This window comes from Archocentrus centrarchus, chromosome 14 (assembly GCF_007364275.1).
Source record: "Archocentrus centrarchus isolate MPI-CPG fArcCen1 chromosome 14, fArcCen1, whole genome shotgun sequence".
Classification (NCBI taxonomy): domain Eukaryota; kingdom Metazoa; phylum Chordata; class Actinopteri; order Cichliformes; family Cichlidae; genus Archocentrus; species Archocentrus centrarchus.
This window is the reverse complement of record NC_044359.1, coordinates 8,912,767-8,931,524: the sequence shown is the minus strand read 5'-3', so window position 1 is coordinate 8,931,524 and position 18,758 is coordinate 8,912,767. Positions and strand designations below refer to the sequence as shown.

The 18,758-nt window shown below is 42.5% G+C and overlaps 2 protein-coding genes across 6 annotated transcripts in view; one reads left to right on the top strand and one right to left on the bottom strand.

Moving 5' to 3' along the window:
- Positions 1 to 2,465: 2,465 nt before the first annotated feature.
- rbm41 (RNA binding motif protein 41) lies at positions 2,466 to 17,868 on the bottom strand. 5 transcript variants are annotated; one of them, XM_030745746.1, is made up of 9 exons: positions 16,094 to 16,301; positions 15,453 to 15,635; positions 11,283 to 11,399; positions 8,512 to 8,713; positions 8,292 to 8,330; positions 7,882 to 8,086; positions 6,233 to 6,747; positions 5,523 to 5,670; positions 2,466 to 4,471 (listed from the first exon to the last, which is right to left on the bottom strand). In XM_030745746.1, the coding sequence occupies exons 2-9, from the start codon at positions 15,509 to 15,511 to the stop codon at positions 4,332 to 4,334; spliced, it is 1,425 nt and encodes a 474-aa protein (XP_030601606.1). In that variant the 5' UTR covers positions 15,512 to 15,635; positions 16,094 to 16,301; the 3' UTR covers positions 2,466 to 4,331. The 5 variants fall into 5 exon arrangements, with proteins under 5 accessions (XP_030601606.1, XP_030601608.1, XP_030601607.1 ...); XM_030745748.1 differs by lacking the exons at positions 15,453 to 15,635; positions 16,094 to 16,301 and adding an exon at positions 17,848 to 17,868; XM_030745747.1 differs by lacking the exons at positions 15,453 to 15,635; positions 16,094 to 16,301 and adding an exon at positions 16,358 to 16,386.
- The window catches only part of klf8 (Kruppel like factor 8), a 79,920-nt gene continuing 78,487 nt past the window's right edge, over positions 17,326 to 18,758 (top strand). Inside the window, exon 1 of the mRNA XM_030745749.1 lies at positions 17,326 to 17,618. Within this exon, the coding sequence (XP_030601609.1) occupies positions 17,592 to 17,618 (27 nt within the window). The 5' untranslated portion in view covers positions 17,326 to 17,591. The remainder of the gene's footprint in view (positions 17,619 to 18,758) is intronic.

The window sequence follows — 18,758 nt, the reverse complement described above, 5'->3', positions numbered from 1 at the left end:
CAATATTATTCATATTAATATACACACAGTGTGTTAAATTTGAAAAGGGAAAACCATGGCATTAACATATAAACCCTGCTCACCTGATGCAATCAGACTGTATAATGTACACTATATTGCCAAAGTATTCATTGACCCACCCAGAACTTTGACTTCATTCTAATCACTTCCATGGCCACAGGTGTATAAATTTAAGCACCTAGGCATGCAGACTGCTTCTACAAACATATGTGAATGAATGGGTCGCTCTCAGGAGCTCAGTGAACTCCAGCCAATCCAATCCTTACATTGCCAAGTGTGATGCAAAGCATCAGATGCAGTGGTGAAGCATGGCGCCACTGGACTCTAGAGCAATGGCGTGATGAAGAGTGATGAATCACGTTTCTCCGTCTGGCAAACCGATGGACAAGTCTGGGTTTGGTGGTTGCCAGGAGATCAGTACTTGTCTGACTGCATTGTGCCAAGTGTAAAGTTTGGTGGTGGTGGTCATGGTGGGGATTATGGTGTGAGGCTGTTTTTCAGTTCCAGTGAAAATAACTCAATGCTTCAGCATACCAAAGCATTTTGGACAATTTCATGCTCCCACCTTTGTGGGAACAGTTTGGGGATGGCTTCTTCCTGTTCCAACATGACTGCATATCAATGCACAAAGCAGGTCCATAAAGACATATGAGGGTGGGCTGAAAAGTTCATAGGCTGACCACGATGCAATGGTCGAACTTGACCAAATGTGTTTCATTTTTCGACATAGTCTCCCCTGCGGTCCACACACTCCTGCCATTGTTGTTGCAGCGCTTGGTTTCCTGTGGTATAGAAGCTCTCATCCTGACCCTCAAAAAAGGTTGGTGAACAGAAAATAGTCAGACCTTGGCCTTCTGTGGTGGGGGAGAAGACAGGTGTTTCCACTGCATGGACTGCTGTTTGGTCTCTCGTAAACCCAACATTCATCTTGGGTGGGGAAACATTCAATAAAACTGCCTGGATTTGCTTCAAAAAGTGCCAAGTTCACCCGCGAATGTACGCAAAATGTTCTCAACTCATTCACAGGAGATGCCTACAGCATTAGCTATCTGATTAACAGTGATTAACAGTTAAATGTCCGTCATCCATCACCATCACAGTTTTCTTGGGTGGTGGCAGGACGTTCCAACCTTGGGTCATCTTTAAGGCTCTCTGTACCCCTCTTGAATTCAGCTGCCCACTTTTGTTCATAAAGCTGGAGCATCATCCCCTAATGTAGCAACCATGTCAGCATGAATGTCCTTGGCGGCTAACCCCTTTTTCTGCAGATATTTGATAATGCCATGGTGCCAAATTTGATCCATTTTCAAATCCAATGTCTCTAGTACTACTTTTCCAAGTTCTCAATGCAATGTGGGTTTATCTGGAAAGAAAACATACCATTAGCACCAGTAAAGGTTGAATTTAAGGCATGTCAAATGTAATTACTGTATGGTAACTCCTTCTTTGTCAGCCTATGAACTTTTCAGCCCACCCTTGTAGATGAGTGAGTTTGGTGTGGAAGAACTTGACTGGCCTGCACAGAGTCCTGACCTCAACCCGATAGAACACCTTTGGGATGAATTAGAGCGGAGACCTCACAAATGTGCTTCAGGAAGAATGGCCCAAAATTCCCATAAACACTCCTAAACCTTGTGGAAAGCCTTCCCAGAAGAGTTGAAGCTGTTATAGCCACAAACGGTGGGCTGGCATCATGTTAAACCGTATGGATTAAGAATGGGATGTCACTCAAGCTCATATACATGTGGAGGCAGACGTGCGAATACTTTTGGCAATATAGTGTAGCTTCCAGACCTGAAAAGTGAAGTCAGTGTGGAAGTCTTAAACCTGCATTCTTTGTAAAGACCAGCAGGTGGTGATTCCTGATTGCAAAAATAAGATTGTATAGAAGTCTACAGGAAAATGGCTCACAGTTCCCCCTAAATCAAACTCATAGAATACAGTGGAATCCAAAAGGGCAAGGGTGCTTTGGGGCGGTGCTACTGTGACTTAGATGGCATTACCAAATGAGTGCACAGCATCCTTCTGATTCTCAGATCCACCCCTCACTCATGACGTCTGGTTTCATCTCTAAACCTGAAAAAGGGGTCTCACATACCCATTAGATATACAGCTAAATATCTGACACTTTTAAATAGCAGCTGTTAATGTTTAAAGACTGCTGGTGTTGTTTGAGTTTCGCCCGCTGTTTTTACATTTTCGAACGAGAAAAAGATTACAACCCTGAACCGAGGGCAAACAGAAATCTGACACAAACAGACCTGAACAAACAAAGCCCTCACTTTAGTCCGATCAATAAGCAGTTTGAGCTCGACCAACAGCTGCACTGCGAGGCTGCTTACTGGGTCAGTTTACACCCACAAAACTGCGATAAGTGTTTTGAGATTTGAGGTGCAAAAAAGTTGCCTTAAATTAGTCTTTCTGTCCCTTTAGTCAAAGCCAATTTTATTGTCTGAAGCTGCTGAAGGATTCTTAAAGCTATATACATTATTGCAGTTTTTTGTATAAAAACATGGTGTACAAATGAATTATTAAAAAGCCTATATACATTATTACAAGTCTAAGCACTTTACAGTGCAGTGACGACACATCATTGTGAAACTGAATGTGAATTACAGATTGGTCCAGGTGCATATACAGTATAAAAATGCAATGCAAAGGAGAGCCTCTTAGCTCTGCTCTCAATAGACAAGCCCATCTTTGGGGGATGTGGGGCAGTGGGGGTGCCAGAGGACATTCCTAAAATCCTGCAGACCGCAACCCCCTGACCCAGAGCACTGTTGATAAGTAGACAGTGTGCACGCACGCTGAGGCTGTGAGAAATACAAACACACATAAAATGCTCCTGAGCACCTCTTTGTTGCAGAGCCACGTGAACATTTCCAGTTTCTTTATGGGAATGTAACCACCTCATGAATGAGGACGGTCTCTGTCACTGTTATCAGTACCTGCAGTAAAAAAAGGTTCAATAATAATCCATTCTAAGAACAGTCAACACAATACTGTAGATTACACACATGTCCACAGAGGAAAGGGTAAAATTTTTAAACCAACCAACCTGCTATGGATCAGCATCGACCTGGACTAACTTACTTTGAGAAAGTAATTAAGTGCTGCGGTGGCTCATTGAATCTCATGCAGAGATTTTATGACCCGAGAACAAAGGAATTAGGCAACAGCATCCTACAATAACCAAATAAACATTCAAAATACCAACTGAAGGACCAATTCAGCATAAAAAAGAACATATTCGTGTGTGTTGTATGTGTATGTGTTGGCACAGGTATCAGTTTACTAAAAAGGAAGAAAGGATCGATCAGGTTGAATTAGCTGCCAAAAAGCAATCTTTGATTTGTATATTGACATAAATTGTCTGCATAACAACTGCGCTCTGCTCATTTTAATATCAGGTCACTTGCCACATAACCTGCTATTCCTTCCTGCTGTTTATATTTTTATTTATATGAAATTAAAACATAATTAAGCTCGAGGGTCATAAATTTAATTTTCTGCAGTAATAAATTCCCAGCCTATAATAAAACTATTAGAACATACAATAATTTGGTCTTAAAAAGTGAAACTTTTCGCAATATTCGAGTGACTGCAAGCTTTTTTTTGCTTAACAGTCACAGTGAAGATGGAGCTGCTGCACATTAACAAGATCAGAGTGAGGATATAAAAAATGACAACATTATGTTTTGCTTTTAAAACTGGAGTTTCCTGCATGTTCTTTTCTTTTTAGTTAGTTTTGTAAAACTTTTTTCTAAAGTCTAGTTTTTATTTTTATCTAAGTTGAGAAAAACGTTTGTTTTTTCCGTTCTTAATTTCAGTTTTGAGTTTCTCCTTTGGGTTAACTGTAATAACCTGTTACTTCCTCCCCACCTTAACTTTAATGGCTGAATGGCTCCATCTAGCGTCCAAAAATAGAATAACAGTGAATTTGCACCTAAACCGCCAACAAACCCTTCAGACAAGCCCTCATTGTAATCGTGTATCAGCTGAAAACTGTGGATTGTGTCTGAACATGTAAATCTGAGCACTTTAATAATGGATTTGTGTTACTGGACTCTTGTGCTTGACTTATTTAGGATTCTGCTTTATTTAAATACCCGCTGACAAAAGTTTGATTATCAAAAGAAACAGATTTCCTTTGGCTGTCCTGCAGAAACCTCAACACACAGGCAGAGCAGACATTAATATGGCAATGAAGGCAACTTTATATGCACAAAAAAAAAAAAAAATACACTGTGACGTTCATTTCAGTCTGCAAATGTCTTATTTTCACAAATAAACCATTTTTCTTGTGTTTTTTATTTCTCCTCCTCCCACTCTTCCTTCTCCTTCTGTTTCTCCTCTTCCTGTCGTTCACGGCCAAACTCGACCACCAAAGGTTTCCCGAGCAACCGGTATCTGTGGACCAACTGCAAGGCATTCTGGGCAGTTTCAGCATCTGCCAAAGAAAAACAAGCACAACAAGTAACACCCCAAGGATAGTACAAAAAAATAAAAATAAAAAATAAGAACTCCCACTCTCTGGATTTCCGGTTTAATAGGGGGAGGGTCTAGAGTGAATGGGGCCCTGTGGAGCTGCAGAACAAAAATTACAGTTTTGCAGGGTAAGTGTTTTTCTTCTAGCAGTTTTCATTAATTTATCCCATGTTTGGGAAAGAAGGTACCTGCAGTTCCAATGTTGTATGGGTTTTGATGGCAAAAGCCTGTTAACTTTAGTGCCACAGCACTACGAGCTGCTTTCACAGCATCCTCTAGTTTGATTTCAGGCATGAAGGCATCAGCAGCAGCAGAAGAATTAGTAGCAGGAGCCTCCTGATACCAATCACCTACACCCACCACAACCAGCTGCTTTTTTTTTTGTTTTTCTGTTGTGGTTTAACTACACTCCTAGTTACTTTTTGTGCCAGGTGCCATTCTGAGTATAAAAGAGGTTTCTACAATAAGCAGAGGTGAGGACCAGGAAATGCTAACAGGCTCTAGCAGCCTCGCAGTTAAAGTGGCTATGCCCCTAATTCTACTATCCAGGTGGATGAAAAAAAAAATCCCCAGGCTGTAAACATGCTTTTTAATGCAGTTTACTGTGTTACTCTATGAAGTTTGACTCCTTTTCAGTAGCAGCCTCAAATGAAGAAGCAGAGAAACTGCAGTTTTTTGGTTTCATTTCTGAGCTTTGGAGGTTTGGTGCATCCTGTCATAAAAACATAAGGGACCAATCAGCGTGCTTCAGCAGAATGCTAGCATTTTGGGGGCACAGTCGGCTTCACTGTAAGAACAACGAAAGGAGAGAAAATGTAGGTTTTTTTGTACAGAAGCTGGTGTAAATAACTGTTTTAGCAGTTTAGCTCCCTTCACTCCTATTCATCGAGAATGAGCTCCTGAACTCCCCCTGCTGCACCCCTGGTTGAATTGCAGCTAATTTTGCACACAGATGCTCTGCCTACACCTGACTGCACCGCTCTCACCTCGTACGTATAAAAACTGTTTCTCACCTGGCAGAGTGATGAAAGCCTGACCCTTCATCCTTCCGGTCAGCAGCCGGTAAAGTACCGGGGGCCCGTCCTTCGTCTCAAATCTGGAGAAGAGCGCCACCAGCTGGGCCACTGACGCCTGTGCGCTCAAGTTCTTCACACACAGAACCTACAGAGAGAGGAAGCACAGACACAAACAGTTTCTGAAGATGCTCAGTGAAGCTGGTCATGCATTAACTCCTCTCTCTAGACTGTCGCACTGTGTTGTGTTCAAAGTGCGCCTGATGATGCCAGGATGTCGCCCTCTGTTTAGAGCTGCAGCGTAGACGCGCTGCAGGAAACTATAATTACAGTATACAACAATTATCATCAAGCCCAATTTACAAGTGAGTGCTTCTCAACCTGCAGATCTTCAAGGCTGTGAATTGCTGTGAGATGATTTGTTCCATTTTAGTGTGCATTTCAGCAGCGTTACTGTGCAGCATTACTGTGCAGCAAACATACAGCTTCACTGTGTCTTTAATGTTATCCCTATACACCACACACTGAGACGGATGTGCACACGTTCAGATGATGTAATGCCTTAAACGACAGCTATGCCGGATAAAAACAACAGTTTGGGAAGTGCTAAGAGCAGAAAACCCAGCAATAATATTTTTATGCCATGGCTGCCCTAAAGCAAAGGCACTAATCCTTAGGTGTCATCATAAAGATATGGGGGGTGCCGAGACCTTGGAGGGTTTCCCCGGCTGGTAGTTTCGGAACCTTGGGATGCTCCGGATCCCTTCCTCCGATTCTCGATTCTTCAAGATTTCTTCGTCTGTAATTGTCTCAATCTGCCCCGTCACGGTCAACGGTCCGCTCGGCCTTGCCTTTGCCGCGCCGCACAGGCTGCTGATTGGCTGGCTTATATTAATCTGTCTCTGAGGAGCCACTCGCAGTTGCTCTGGTCTGTTCTGAACGTGCTGCTGATCCGAGGTGTCTGAACCTGGCTGTGACTGGACGAACAAGCAACTGCTTCTACCCTGCAGGTCTGACTGATGGTCGGAAGCGCCTCTTGATTGATTTCTGTCTGTCTGTGAGTTCTGTGATTGGTCAGATTCGGCTGTGTGCAGCGTTCCTGCTGATTCTCCCTCAGATTTGTGCAGCGAAGCTTGTTTCCCCTCCTGGCTGAGAACATCTCTATAGAGTGAGTCCAGTGGGTCAGAGGACGGCACCCCCTGCTGGCTCTCCTCATTTTCTTCACCTGTGATGGAAATGACATAGTTACACTTTTTCACATGCCATAATTTTAGATTACTGCAGATTTTTTGACATTTTGAAATGAATATAGATTTACTTTTCTCTGCTAAACCCTGAAGCACACCGGCTCGTAAGTTAGTGATTACTTTTAATTGTTACTTCAACCAGCTGTAGGTTTCATTTAGGATTCTGTCTTAGTTCACTTCCTTCATTCGTCTGCCTGCTAATAACCCCTTTAAGCTCATGCGGCTGGTTTCTTCTTTTCTTAAAGTTATAGTCATTTACAGTTCCATATTTTTTCTTCTTCTTTTTTATCTCACTCTAACTAGAGAGGCTTTGCATGACTTTTGGATCAAAATAATCCCTATTTATCACATACTGAGCCTTGGTGTAGCCCCTCAGTTCATCCTCGCTCTCCAACAAGCTGCTTTAGCTCCTCCCCCTTTGACACCGTCGTGTATCGTCTGCGACACATTTGTGCAAGCGCACTTTGCATTTCTGTAATTATGCGATGGGCTTTTGTCCTATTCAAATGGTTCAAATGGTTTCTGAAAGCTGAGAAATCGCACTTCACAGCCAACATGTGGTTTAATGGGTTAAAGCCGCGCTCATTTTAGGACAACTTTCTCACTGATTGGCTTTTGTGCTCACAGCCAGAGTTGTGTGCTTCAGATGGTCAGATTCAGGATATCCACTTTCTCTGACAGTGTACAGAACCAAGAGATGGAGTGTTTAGAGCAGTCTGAAGTCTGAATTTTGGCCCACAGTGATTAGTTGTACATACGCTGACCTCATCATTGTAAAAGTATATGTTTATAGCTCAAAATACAGAGAAATCTGTGTTTAAGACATTATAAAATAATTTAAAATATAATTTAAAAGTGAAAGCAGCTGTTGCCACTCAGAAGAGAGGTCAACACTGGCTACTTCCTTAATATCAGTTCCACAATACAAACCACAACGTGTGATTTCTAAAACTGTGTGAAAGGTATAATTTAAAGCCTGGAAGGTCAAAAACATTCAGTCCCTATCCTGCCGACTCTTGACTGCTGTAAAGCTCTTGATTAAGAATCTGAAGTGTAATTATGAGTTTCGACCTTTCTCACTTGTTACTTCTGTTTCACCAAGCACTCTGTACCTCGATGATAGAGCGCTGTGAGAAAACCCCGGCGGTCGTTGCCCTGAAACAGCGCTTGCTCGATCTCCATCTCCCGGCGTGACAGTGGGCGGCTGGACGCGAACCGCTGTGGCCGGGACAGAAGCTCCACCCGGGCGGCAATTTTGTCCTTAATTGCCTGCAGGCGCTGCTGCCTTGCCCCCGGAGCTGCGCACACACCATGGGACTGCATGGGCAGAAAGGCATAGCACCATGTATTACCATGTATTTAAAATTGTTTAAATGTTTTTCTCTAAAGATAATACCCTCAATTTTTTTTTTGAAAATCATAAATTGTGTATTCTATGTGACTAAAATAAATTTACTTGAAAAAAAAAAAGACGAATTAATGAGAAAAATATCTGAGTTATACATTTACAAGGAAAACTTACATGATCGTGTTGAAGCGACTGTACTGTGAGGTTGTTTGACTAAGAAAAAAAAAATACACTCAAATTTACAAGGATAAAAAAATTTCTTGTTTGACACCCTTGTTCCAGCAAGACTTTGGCACAGCTGTATAATCACAGGTATTTGTCAAACACTCCCCACCACCAGTCAAGCCCAGCCTGTCCTGTTCGGGCCCCCCCTCTGTCCCCCGGGATGTTTCACCTTCTCTGCTGTCTCCGGTGCATCTCTCCTCTGCCACAGCTGGATCTCGGCATCAGTGAGGCCCAGCTCCCGCAGGCTGGCCAGCTCCTTCTCCCCGTCCTGCAGGGCCTGGAACTGGGAGAGGCTCTTCACTCCCGCTGCCTGCTCCCCAAACGGCCGATAGAGCGCCGCTGGGGCGAAGCACTGCCTCTTGGCTACACATCTGTTAGATAAAAATGATTTCAGAACGAGATCAAAACGGAGGGGGTTTTTAAGCTCTGCAGAAGCAGCTGTAGCCATATCTAAGACTGGTTTAAAGGTCACATGGCAGCTTCAGATGTTTTACAAAGAGAAACGACTGTGTGTGTTTCTGTAGCCCTGAGGGTTGTGCCGCTCTGTGGGACAGTGAGGATAACATGACACAGCGTCTGACTGACATTTTTATTTGAAGCACCTCACAGTAAGAAAAGTGTGGGGTTTTTCTTCTATAAAGCACAGAGCGCTCAGTGCAAATGAAGCTGTCCTCCCACTGAGTAACACAAGAACTCAAAGACAGGTCTCATTGTTCAGTGTTTATATATTTTAACTGTGTGACATGAATTTCATCCAGCAAGAGGTAAACCACAGGCTGGCTAAACCCCAAACTAAATATGCATAAATCAAATGGGCCTGCAAAAAGATCTTATTCACTGCATGCTATATAATGGAAAGGTTACACTGTTAAATTGTACATTGTTACATTGTTGTCTGTAGCAAAACTTATATATATATATATATAACTACACTATGACCAATATATAGACAAAGGTAAATTAATTAAAATCCATTAATTAAAAGACAATTCATGAATTTACTGTAAATATTGACATAAATGTTTGCGATTCCATCCATCCATCCATCCATCCATCCATCCATCCATCCATCCATCCATCCATCCATCCATCCTCTTCCGCTTATCCAGGGCCGGGTTGCAACAGCCTAAGTAGAAAAGCCCAGACCTCTTTCTCCCCAGCTCATTTGGGGGGACAGCAAGGCGTTCCCAGGCCAGCTGAAAGATATTATCTCTTCAGTGTGTCTGCCCTCGGGGTCTCTTCCTGGTGGGACATGCCCGGAACACCTGCTCCAAAAGGCGACCACAAGGCATACTAGTCAGCCTGAACCACCTCATCTGACTCCTTTCGATGTAGAGGAGCAGCGGCTCTAATCTGAGCCCCTCCCGAATAACTGCACTCCCCACCCTCTCTCTAAATTGCAATTCCTCAGTTTATATTAAGCTAAACTGCTTAAAAAGTATTTTTAAGTTTGGGTAAGGTCAATAAGCTGTTGTAGTCAATAAACTGTCATCTCCCCAGCTTCTCTCTATTATCAATCACTCTCTATCATCTGGGTGCATACTAGATTACTTTTGAACAGTCACTGTTATCCCTCTGTTTAAAAACCCTCTCCACTGTTGTAGACATCAGCAAACCTTATATCGGAGGTCCCTCAGGGCTCAATCCTTGGTCCAATTCTCTTTTCTTTATATATGTTGAACTTGGGCCATCTACTAAACAGTTTCAAAAGCATTTCCTACTATTGCTATGCAGATGATACTCAGCTGTGTTTTTCTTTTAAGCCAAACAGTCTGCTGAATGCTTCAAATTTCCTCCACCTCAAAGCTGAGGTTCTTGTGTTTGACCCTGACAATGTCTCATAGGAGGACAGTCATTAGATCGGCCCCCTCGCCAGCAATATCAAATCAACTACAGAGACTCTTGGTGTTATTTTTGACCAAAGCTTTAATCTTGAATGTCACATCTCAAAGCTCATCCAGTCTTGTTTTGCAAAACTCAAACCTTTATTGATAGCCAATAATGTCGAACTTTTCATAAACACTTAAATTTCCTCCCATCCTGATTATTGTAACTCACTTGTCACGTGCATCTCTCGGTCCTCCATAGCCTGTCTTCAAATGGTCCAGAACACAGCACCCAGGCTGCTAACAAGAACTAGCCGGCGTGCCCACACGACCCTGATTCCTGCTTCCCTTCACTGGTTTCCAGTGAAATTCATAATTCATTTAAAAAAGCCCTACATAGCCAGGCTCCTGCAGATGTTGCGGAGCTACTGAGACCTTTTTCCAGCAGTTGGCCTCTCGAATCATCGGCTCAGGGTCCTTTAACTGTTTCAAGCTCTTATTTTTAATATAGAGGTGACCACGCATTTGAGGTTGGAGCTCCTTCCTCAGCCCATCTGAATCTGTGGTTTGTTTTAAATGACTGCTGAATCCTATAGACTAGCATTTCCTTAATCTTTCGCCCATTATTTCTGGCTCTTGTTCTTCTAATATGTGTATGGGAGTGTATATACAGGAATCAATGTATGACCATGTGTTTGACTGTGTGCCTGCATGTCTGAATATGTAGACTTATCTTTAATGTGTGTTTATTTAAACACTGAAGCATTTTATAATTGTGTGTTTTAAAAAGTGCTATACAAATAAAGTTATTATTATTATTACCTTTTATTTTTAGTGAGCGGATGCAGATAATACAGTGCTATACAGTATACGTAGACGCTCCCTCAGTGTGGTACATGTGGTATCTAGTATATTTAGTACTTGTCCTAAGTCCACTGAATGTCTGCAGCACTGGAAGAAAATCTACATGACATTAAGCACAAACACCACAGCTCGTGTACATGACGTGATATTTCACTGTGCTGGACTCTGAATATTGCATTCTGCTTCAACGTTATGCAGACATCATGTATAATGTTTCGTCCTGTGCGGATGCAGGCGGACGGGTTCTGACCGTTCGATGTCGACGTCGGTGTGGAGCTGCTGCAGCAAAAGGCTGTGCAGCTGCCGCTGGCCCTCCGTCTCCTGCTCCTCCAGCAGCGGGCCTTCCTCACAGGGCTGCCGGCTCACTCTGACAAATTTAACACAGACACACAACAGTTCAGACGCGCCAGATGCTGATATAACAGTAAGAAAAAGATAGACACCTTCAAAACTGGCTTAAAGGGCCACAACTATGCTGTTTTTAACACTGAATCCAGTAGGAGGTGGTAACTAGTGCAGCTTTCTGGAAAAAGTGTCTGAAATCACTAAACTATATCTGATATGAACAGCAGTAATAACTGTGCACATCTGTATTTTATTTTAGCTTCTTGATGCTCCCAAATAAAAAGTCTAAACATGCTGAAAAATGACCATCATGGTGACCTGAATCCCGAGCAGTCAACCGATCACCTGCTTACAACTACTAACAGCAGAAAACCTCACAATATTCAATGAAAATAAGCAAACAAAGAATAGAGATTGGTGTTTTTCCTAAGAAAATTGACCCGGCACACCAAGCTATTGCTGATGTTTGAATTCACTAAACAGGGCTGTATTTTATAGGAACATCAGAAACTGGAAAAAAGGCTGATTTTCTTTTTTTAACTGACAATTTGGCTGACAGCCCACACAGATACTTTTTGTTCTTAAAAGAACTCTATTATCAATAAATATCTGGTGTTTTCAGCCTTTCATTACACAGTTTAATTAAACTGGTGCAAAGTCAACAATTTCTTGCTGTGGCTATCATTTTAATCGACAAGCACTTTCATTAAGTGCCAGAATTTGTTTGGAATTCCAAATATTCAGAAAACACAGAATCCTGTGCAAGCTTGCAGAAGGGTTTTGCAATATGCGCTGCTATATGTACGTAGATACACCGTAGGAGGTCATACTGTCATATCTACTGCTTGTCCCAGGCTCAGTGGGTGTCTGCAGCACTGAAGGACTGTGGGATTTGTTTTAAGGGTATAAAAATAATCCTACATTCTCGTTACTGTTACGTGTTCTGGATTAAAGTGTCAGTTCAATTCTCTGGTATTTTATCTTGCTGATATTTCGGTCAGGAGATAAACATGGGCCACTGCTAAATGTCATGTTAATTCCTGATAGGCTGATTCAGTGACAAAGGCCAATATCGACTATTACTGATGCTTAGCTGATCTATTGGTGCATAACTATTACATTTCAGTCTAAAAGATTTGTAGTAAAGATGCAGTACTGAATTATTGGGTGAAACATTCAGCCCAAAAATGACTTAAATACAGGCTGGATTTACCTTTCATGACCCATATACAGTATGACTGATTTGGCCAACATGACATTCCCCATTGGTTAGTGAAGTCTTGTTCTACAGTCCTACAATTTGCCAGATATCTCTGCCTGCTTCCCACAAATCCCTCTTCTGTGGATGCCAGACTCTGCAGAACAGCCCCGGTATGAAGAACCACCAAAACATACTTGTGCAGTGACCTTTTGACACCTATTAAATGCACAAACTTTCATAGGAGTCAAGTGGGATGCTGCACCTGGTGAACATGGACAATCTCTTCAAAATGTTTATTTGACTGAAAACTGTGGGGTTAAGGCACCCTGTTATTTTACCCAAAGCACTGTAAGCACAGCTGCTGCCTTATACGTCTTCTTATTTGGGGTTTTATGGCAGTTGTATTATTGCTTCCTTCTGTTCTTAAAAGCTCTCATCCATAATCTTTGCTGATGCCAGAATTTGCTACAGCTTGTTTCAAAAATCTAAAAATTTATTTCCCTTCTTCTACTGAGCATATTTTAAGCCCGGCCTACCTCTGCCTCAATCCCTGCATTCCTCTGATCATAACTCTTATTGCCTCTTCATACTTCCTGCATGAGATGTGACTGTGCTCAGCTTTCTCTGTGTCATGTCACTGATTACAATAGGCAGTAGGATGTTTCCACATGATGAAAAGTGAACTGTTTAAATTTGTGTCCGATGCTTAAACTGCTGATGATTATCTCTTCTTTCCTGTTGGAGCCCCCTTTTCGTATCCCATCTAAATGTCTGCTTTTTGTTGTATTATCCCACTTCTCTTGCCATTGTTTGACTGTTTCCTCCTCTTTTCCCCTCTGAATTTGAAAGTTTATCATTTATCGTCACGTTTTTTTGTGGCTCAAAATAAGCCTTTTGAGAGGTGACTACTCATAAGCACGAGTGGCCTACAGTTTTGTTCAGAAGTTTACATACACTTCATGGTAATTTGGGGCTTTTACTGATTTCTTTGAACGGTACAGCATACATCTTTAATGGCTTTTTTTTAAAAAACAAGAATTGGGTGCAAAAGTGTGAATTTATTTGAGATTTTCTCTAACCCACACAGGGTCAAGAGTATACATACAAGATCAAATTATAAAGTATGCATACATGCCCACTAATATTTGGTTAAATGTCCTGTAGCAAGTTGCACTTTGACCCGATGCTATTGGTAGCCACAACAAGCTTCTGGCATAATTCTGGCTGGATATTTGACCACCCTTCTTCGCAGAATTGGTAGAGTTCATTTAAACTGGTTGATTTCCTGGCACAGACTTGACTTTTAAGCATAGTCCACAAATTTTCGATAAAGTTGAAGCTGGGGCTTTATGAAGGCCATTATGGCAGCTTAATGTTAGCCTGCTTTATCCATTCCAACATCAGTTTTGGCATGCTTTTATCCTTTTGAACACCCAGTTGTGTCCAAGTCTCAACCACTTAGCTGGTGATTTGAGGTGAAGTTGAAGAATTTGGAGGTAGTTCTCCATCTTCATTATTCCATCCACTTTGTGCAATGTGCCAGTACCACTGGCAGCAGCCCTAGAGCATGATCCTACCACCACCATGCTTGACAGCTGGTTCAGTGTTCTTAGTTTTGAAAGCCTCACCTTTACTCCTCCAAAAATACCTCGTTATTGTGACCAAACAGCTCAACCTTTGAATCGTCCGACATCCATCAAACTTTTCTCCCAAAGGCATTTGGCTCGTCCATGTGGGCAGCTGCGTATTTCAGTCGAGCTTGAAGGTGTCGATTTTGGAGCAGGAGCTCCTTTCTTGGTTGGCTCCCCCTCAGTCCATGGCGATTTAAAACAGACTTCACTCATAGAGACGCTGAGTTGTTTCTGAGCATCCTGACCAATTTCCTCTCATCTGAGGGTGACAGTTTGGTTCTTCTTCCAGACCTTGGCAAAGTGGTGACACATCCAAATAACTTGCACTTCCAGTAACAGTCAAAGGTCTGGATGCACTCCCTCATGGGTGAGTGTGTCTAAAGCCAAAATCTCTTCACAGGGGGGTACCAGTTTTTTGTATAAAGGAAAAATGCTTGTACTTTGCCACCTTGCCGCCTTCTCATGATATTCCTGAGTGTGTTGGTACTCACATGATAACTGTGTTATCCTCAATTAACCAATGTTGAATTGATAAGCGTTAATCTAGATCTTTATGTTTTCTTGTTGTTCTTGTAAAACACAACTATATACCATTCAGAAATTGTTACTAGGTGTCTTTTGCAATGTCTTTTATATTACGTGCTCAAATATGTGACTTTACAGGACTGCTTTATTTACAGTACTGGTCTTGGACACACTTACCCATATGAATGGGTGTGTGTCCAAACTTTGACTGCTACTGTATTTTTTTTTTCATATTTTAACTAGCCAATTCTCATACATGTTTTGATATATCAGTCCCAAAATTACAGATCCAATTCACTTTTATGTTAAGAAAGACCATGGAAATTTTTAGACATTTATCCTTAATAGTTTTTGAGATAATCATGATCAAACATGGCCTCAGATTTCAAAGAGCAAAGAAAAAAAAAAACATGCTGGAAATGGGTGAATGGGTCATTTAAAAAAAAAAAGGGGGATGTAGAGAAGTATTTGTTATATGAAGCTAAAATTTCACAGCAATCATTATATGTGGTCAGACTTTGCATCATAAAACTTTTAGGCAAATCAGAGATGGTCAAGCAGAAAATCTGATGTAAAAAACTGAGATGTAATGACCCAGCTGTAACAAAAGTGTGCTGCTTAGGAAAATCTGCATTGCCCAAAGAACGTATACATACACAAAGACACACCTTTTCCATCATGTCCCCCCCATGTCCTCCTTCACTATTTCACTACATACATAAATCCTCTCTGCAGTCTTCTTCTTTCCCTCCTGCCTGGCAGCTCCATCTTCATCATCCTTTGTCCAGCATTTCCACGATCCCTCCTCAGCACATGTTCAAACCATCTGAACGTTGCCTCTCTAACTTTGGCTTCAAGCCGCTCAACCTGAGCTGTCCCCGTCCCTCTGTCATACTCATTCCTAATCCTGTCCATCCTGGTAGCTCCTCATTGGGCAGCAGTCTTGACACACCCACCCAAACGACAGATAACAGACCTCAGAGCAGTTACGCATTTTTTTTCCGCACTGTTGCACAGCGTGAATTCAGCCCCAGGTAAATTAGCCCACATTAACCACTTAAACTCTGTCGGACACGCTCCTTCAGTGCAAATAATTATGTTTCACACATTTAGTGGCCTTTTTCAGTCTTTGAGTACTTTATTCATGTAGTCGCTACATTTGTATGAATACAACACGAATGGTTACTGTGAAAAATCCCAGTACTGTCCCACCTTCAGAGGAAGCGCAAATAAAGCCCCAACTTGCATTTGAGGTGCATGAGACGAAGCTAACGTATTTCTATTATATCTGACTTTTTTTTAAAACACTATCCAGGCCGAAGGTAACAGCCATAGGTTTAGCAGACGGACTATGCTTACCTATGAATCTACATAAGTGCTGCATAAACATGTAAAGTAGTCTGAACGGCTGCCAGGCTAACAGAGGAGCTAACGCTAGATGTTTTAGTTGCTATCTCCATGACAACATCGTGGGCCACACGTAAAATGTACGTAACGGCTTTACATTATTATTTTTTTCCTTACGGTGCCGTCAAATGGGGTCTGAAACCCAATGTGTTTGATTAAAGTGGCACAAATGTTTAAAATTAGTAATATACAAAGATGACTGAAAGCTTTGTTTACCTCCTCATGCTTCCTGGTAGAACTACCAGTTCCGGTATGGGATCATGGGAAATGTAGTCCGACACAAACTACAAATAAACTATAAGCACCGTTTTCAGGTTTACAGTAGTGAAAATTAATAGAAAAAAAATAGTAATAATAATATCACATTTTAAATTATGAATATTTTGGGCTGGAAACAAAAGCAACAAATACCTGTTGTGTTATTACTGTAGATTGCATTTTTTTTACATTGTTTGGCTATATGCAAATCCTCATTAGTCCCAACATACAGACTGTGTATTTTCCTTCGTTTAAAATTCTACTGAAGAGAGAAAAAATAATTAAATATATAAATAAATAAAAAATAACACCCTCGCACTTGCCACACCCCGCTCTATTACCGAGGGTGTGGTTATGACTCCAGCTTTCATTGGAACTAGCTGCCTCTCCTTCCATCATGACTGTACACGGCGTAATATTTATCAGACCTAATGCTGCAAAGCCTTGATATATTTCCTACCTCCCACCCTCCCCGCCCAGCTTAAGTGTCCTCAATTAGCCTGCTGTGTGACGTCAGTAAGGTGACATGGGTGTTTCTCTCCATCATCATCTCTAAGCAATAAGCTGCTGCAGCATAGCATTAGTGGGTGAGAGGGGGTATGTGGAGAGCGGTGCTTGTACAATGCAATTAAATTCCCTCCCTTTGCATTTGTGCGCTGGAGGTTCTTCTACAGCGCCTCTTCTACTGCCCGTCCGCCTGCCCGCCTGCAGCCGGTGTCGGGTCGCCGGCAGAGCGGCTCAGCTCCGCTCCTCTGCAGGGCTGCAGGGCTGCGCAGCTCCTGACTGACAGAGAGATGAGGGGTGGGGACGCAGGGTGGGGTCACAAGCAGGGAGAGGCGGAGGAGGAAAAGGCAGAGAGAGAGAGCCCAGCCCTTGAATACACGGCAACAACACGCCGACAGAGAGAGAGGGAAAGGCACAGAGAGACTGGCTGTTTTTTTTTTTTGGGGGGGGGGGACCACAGGGAGCCTTCGACGCCGCGGATATGAATTGAAAAGAAACACTGGATGAGGCAGGGATCGTGTTCCTATAGCCCGAAAATTTACTGTAAAGGTGGAAAACTAGCCCCCCCCAAACCCTCCTCTCTCCCTGACAGTTCTTATTCAGATAGAGCTACACCCAAAGCCCCGACCGACCCCCTCCTGCTCCTGCTGCTCCACCCCTCCGCCGCTGCACCGCTCCGGCAACCGAGATGCACACGGAGACCCGTAACAAGAAAGTAAGTGCACGTTATTGGCTTTGCCCTGGTCAGTGGAAAAAAAAAAGAAAAAGAAACATCTACCTGTGTGGGTGATCTGCCTGTACACAAGCAGAGTTGACATTGTCAACCCAACATGAGACAAATATGAATGTCAGTGAGTGAGGATAGCTTGTGCGCCTATAACAGTCACAAGTGTATCCTTGCAGGCAGTTTATTTTGCAATTAGTGGAAGAGTTTAAACAGCGACCTCATTGCATTGCAATAACATCATTCTGAGAGTCCTCTAATTTCCATGGTTAATGCAAAAGCCTCCGTGTGTCCTGTGTAACTGGCTTTCTCTCTGTGTAGGTTAGTTCAGGTTCAATTTTAAATGCTCTGTGATCTCTGAAAGGCAGGAAGGAAACGGAAGGCAGCAACTGCAGCTTGCAGGACACCATCTTAGCTTTTAAAGGGCCAGCAGCCTCTTTTCAAACACAACTCTGGGAAAGCAGCCAGGTGCACTGCCTCCAGCTTAACTCTGCACGGGCTCCTGCTGCCGAGATGTTCCTTTCTGTGCTTCAGTGGAGTGCGTTGAAGTGTCAGTCAGGATGGCAGTATGCTCAAAAGTAAATGAAACTTGGCGTATGGCGTGAGTTGACACCAATAAGTGTAATCCTCACTGCAGCTCCAGATCTGTTTGTTTGTTTGATGGCTGGCTGGTTGGGTAGATGATGGAGCCCAGTTGCAGTTTGCTGCAGCACTTTCAGGTTCCCCAGTAAAGCAGTGAACTTTGATCTGTGGATTTGCATGAGCAGCCAATGGCGAAACGCAGCAGATGCTAGATCACATACTCGGCATCAGTTCATCAGTTAAATTTGAGTTTATATATAATGAAACACTGATGACATCACATCCTGTGTCGTGGAGGGGGTGGGGTGGCAGGTGGGATTTGTTGTACTGAAGACCGTGTTAAATACAGTTGTTGTTTTCAGAGCTGAAAGATGTCCAAGCTGTGGCAGGCACAGAAATGTTGAATTTACAATGAGGAAACCAGAAGAAAGCATCAAGCAGCTGATTGGTTCGTTGATTAAATGAAAGTTATTCTGAAGGCGAGCAACCAGCTGCAAGAGATTATTTACTACTTACAGCTGACTGTGTAATGGGAAGTTGTAAAGGAGC

What these genes read in the sequence shown, in the direction of transcription:
- rbm41 (XM_030745744.1), bottom strand. Translation starts at nt 15,649, where the DNA reads ATGGACAGGATTAGGAATGAGTATGACAGAGGGACGGGGACAGCTCAG. An exon ending in AGCCGGGGAAACCCTCCAAG is followed by an intron (nt 5,671 to 6,232) that starts GTCTCGGCACCC and finishes CTCTCTCTGTAG; the next exon opens with GTTCTGTGTGTGAAGAACTT. An exon ending in GGCTTTCATCACTCTGCCAG is followed by an intron (nt 4,472 to 5,522) that starts GTGAGAAACAGT and finishes TTTCTTTGGCAG; the next exon opens with ATGCTGAAACTGCCCAGAAT.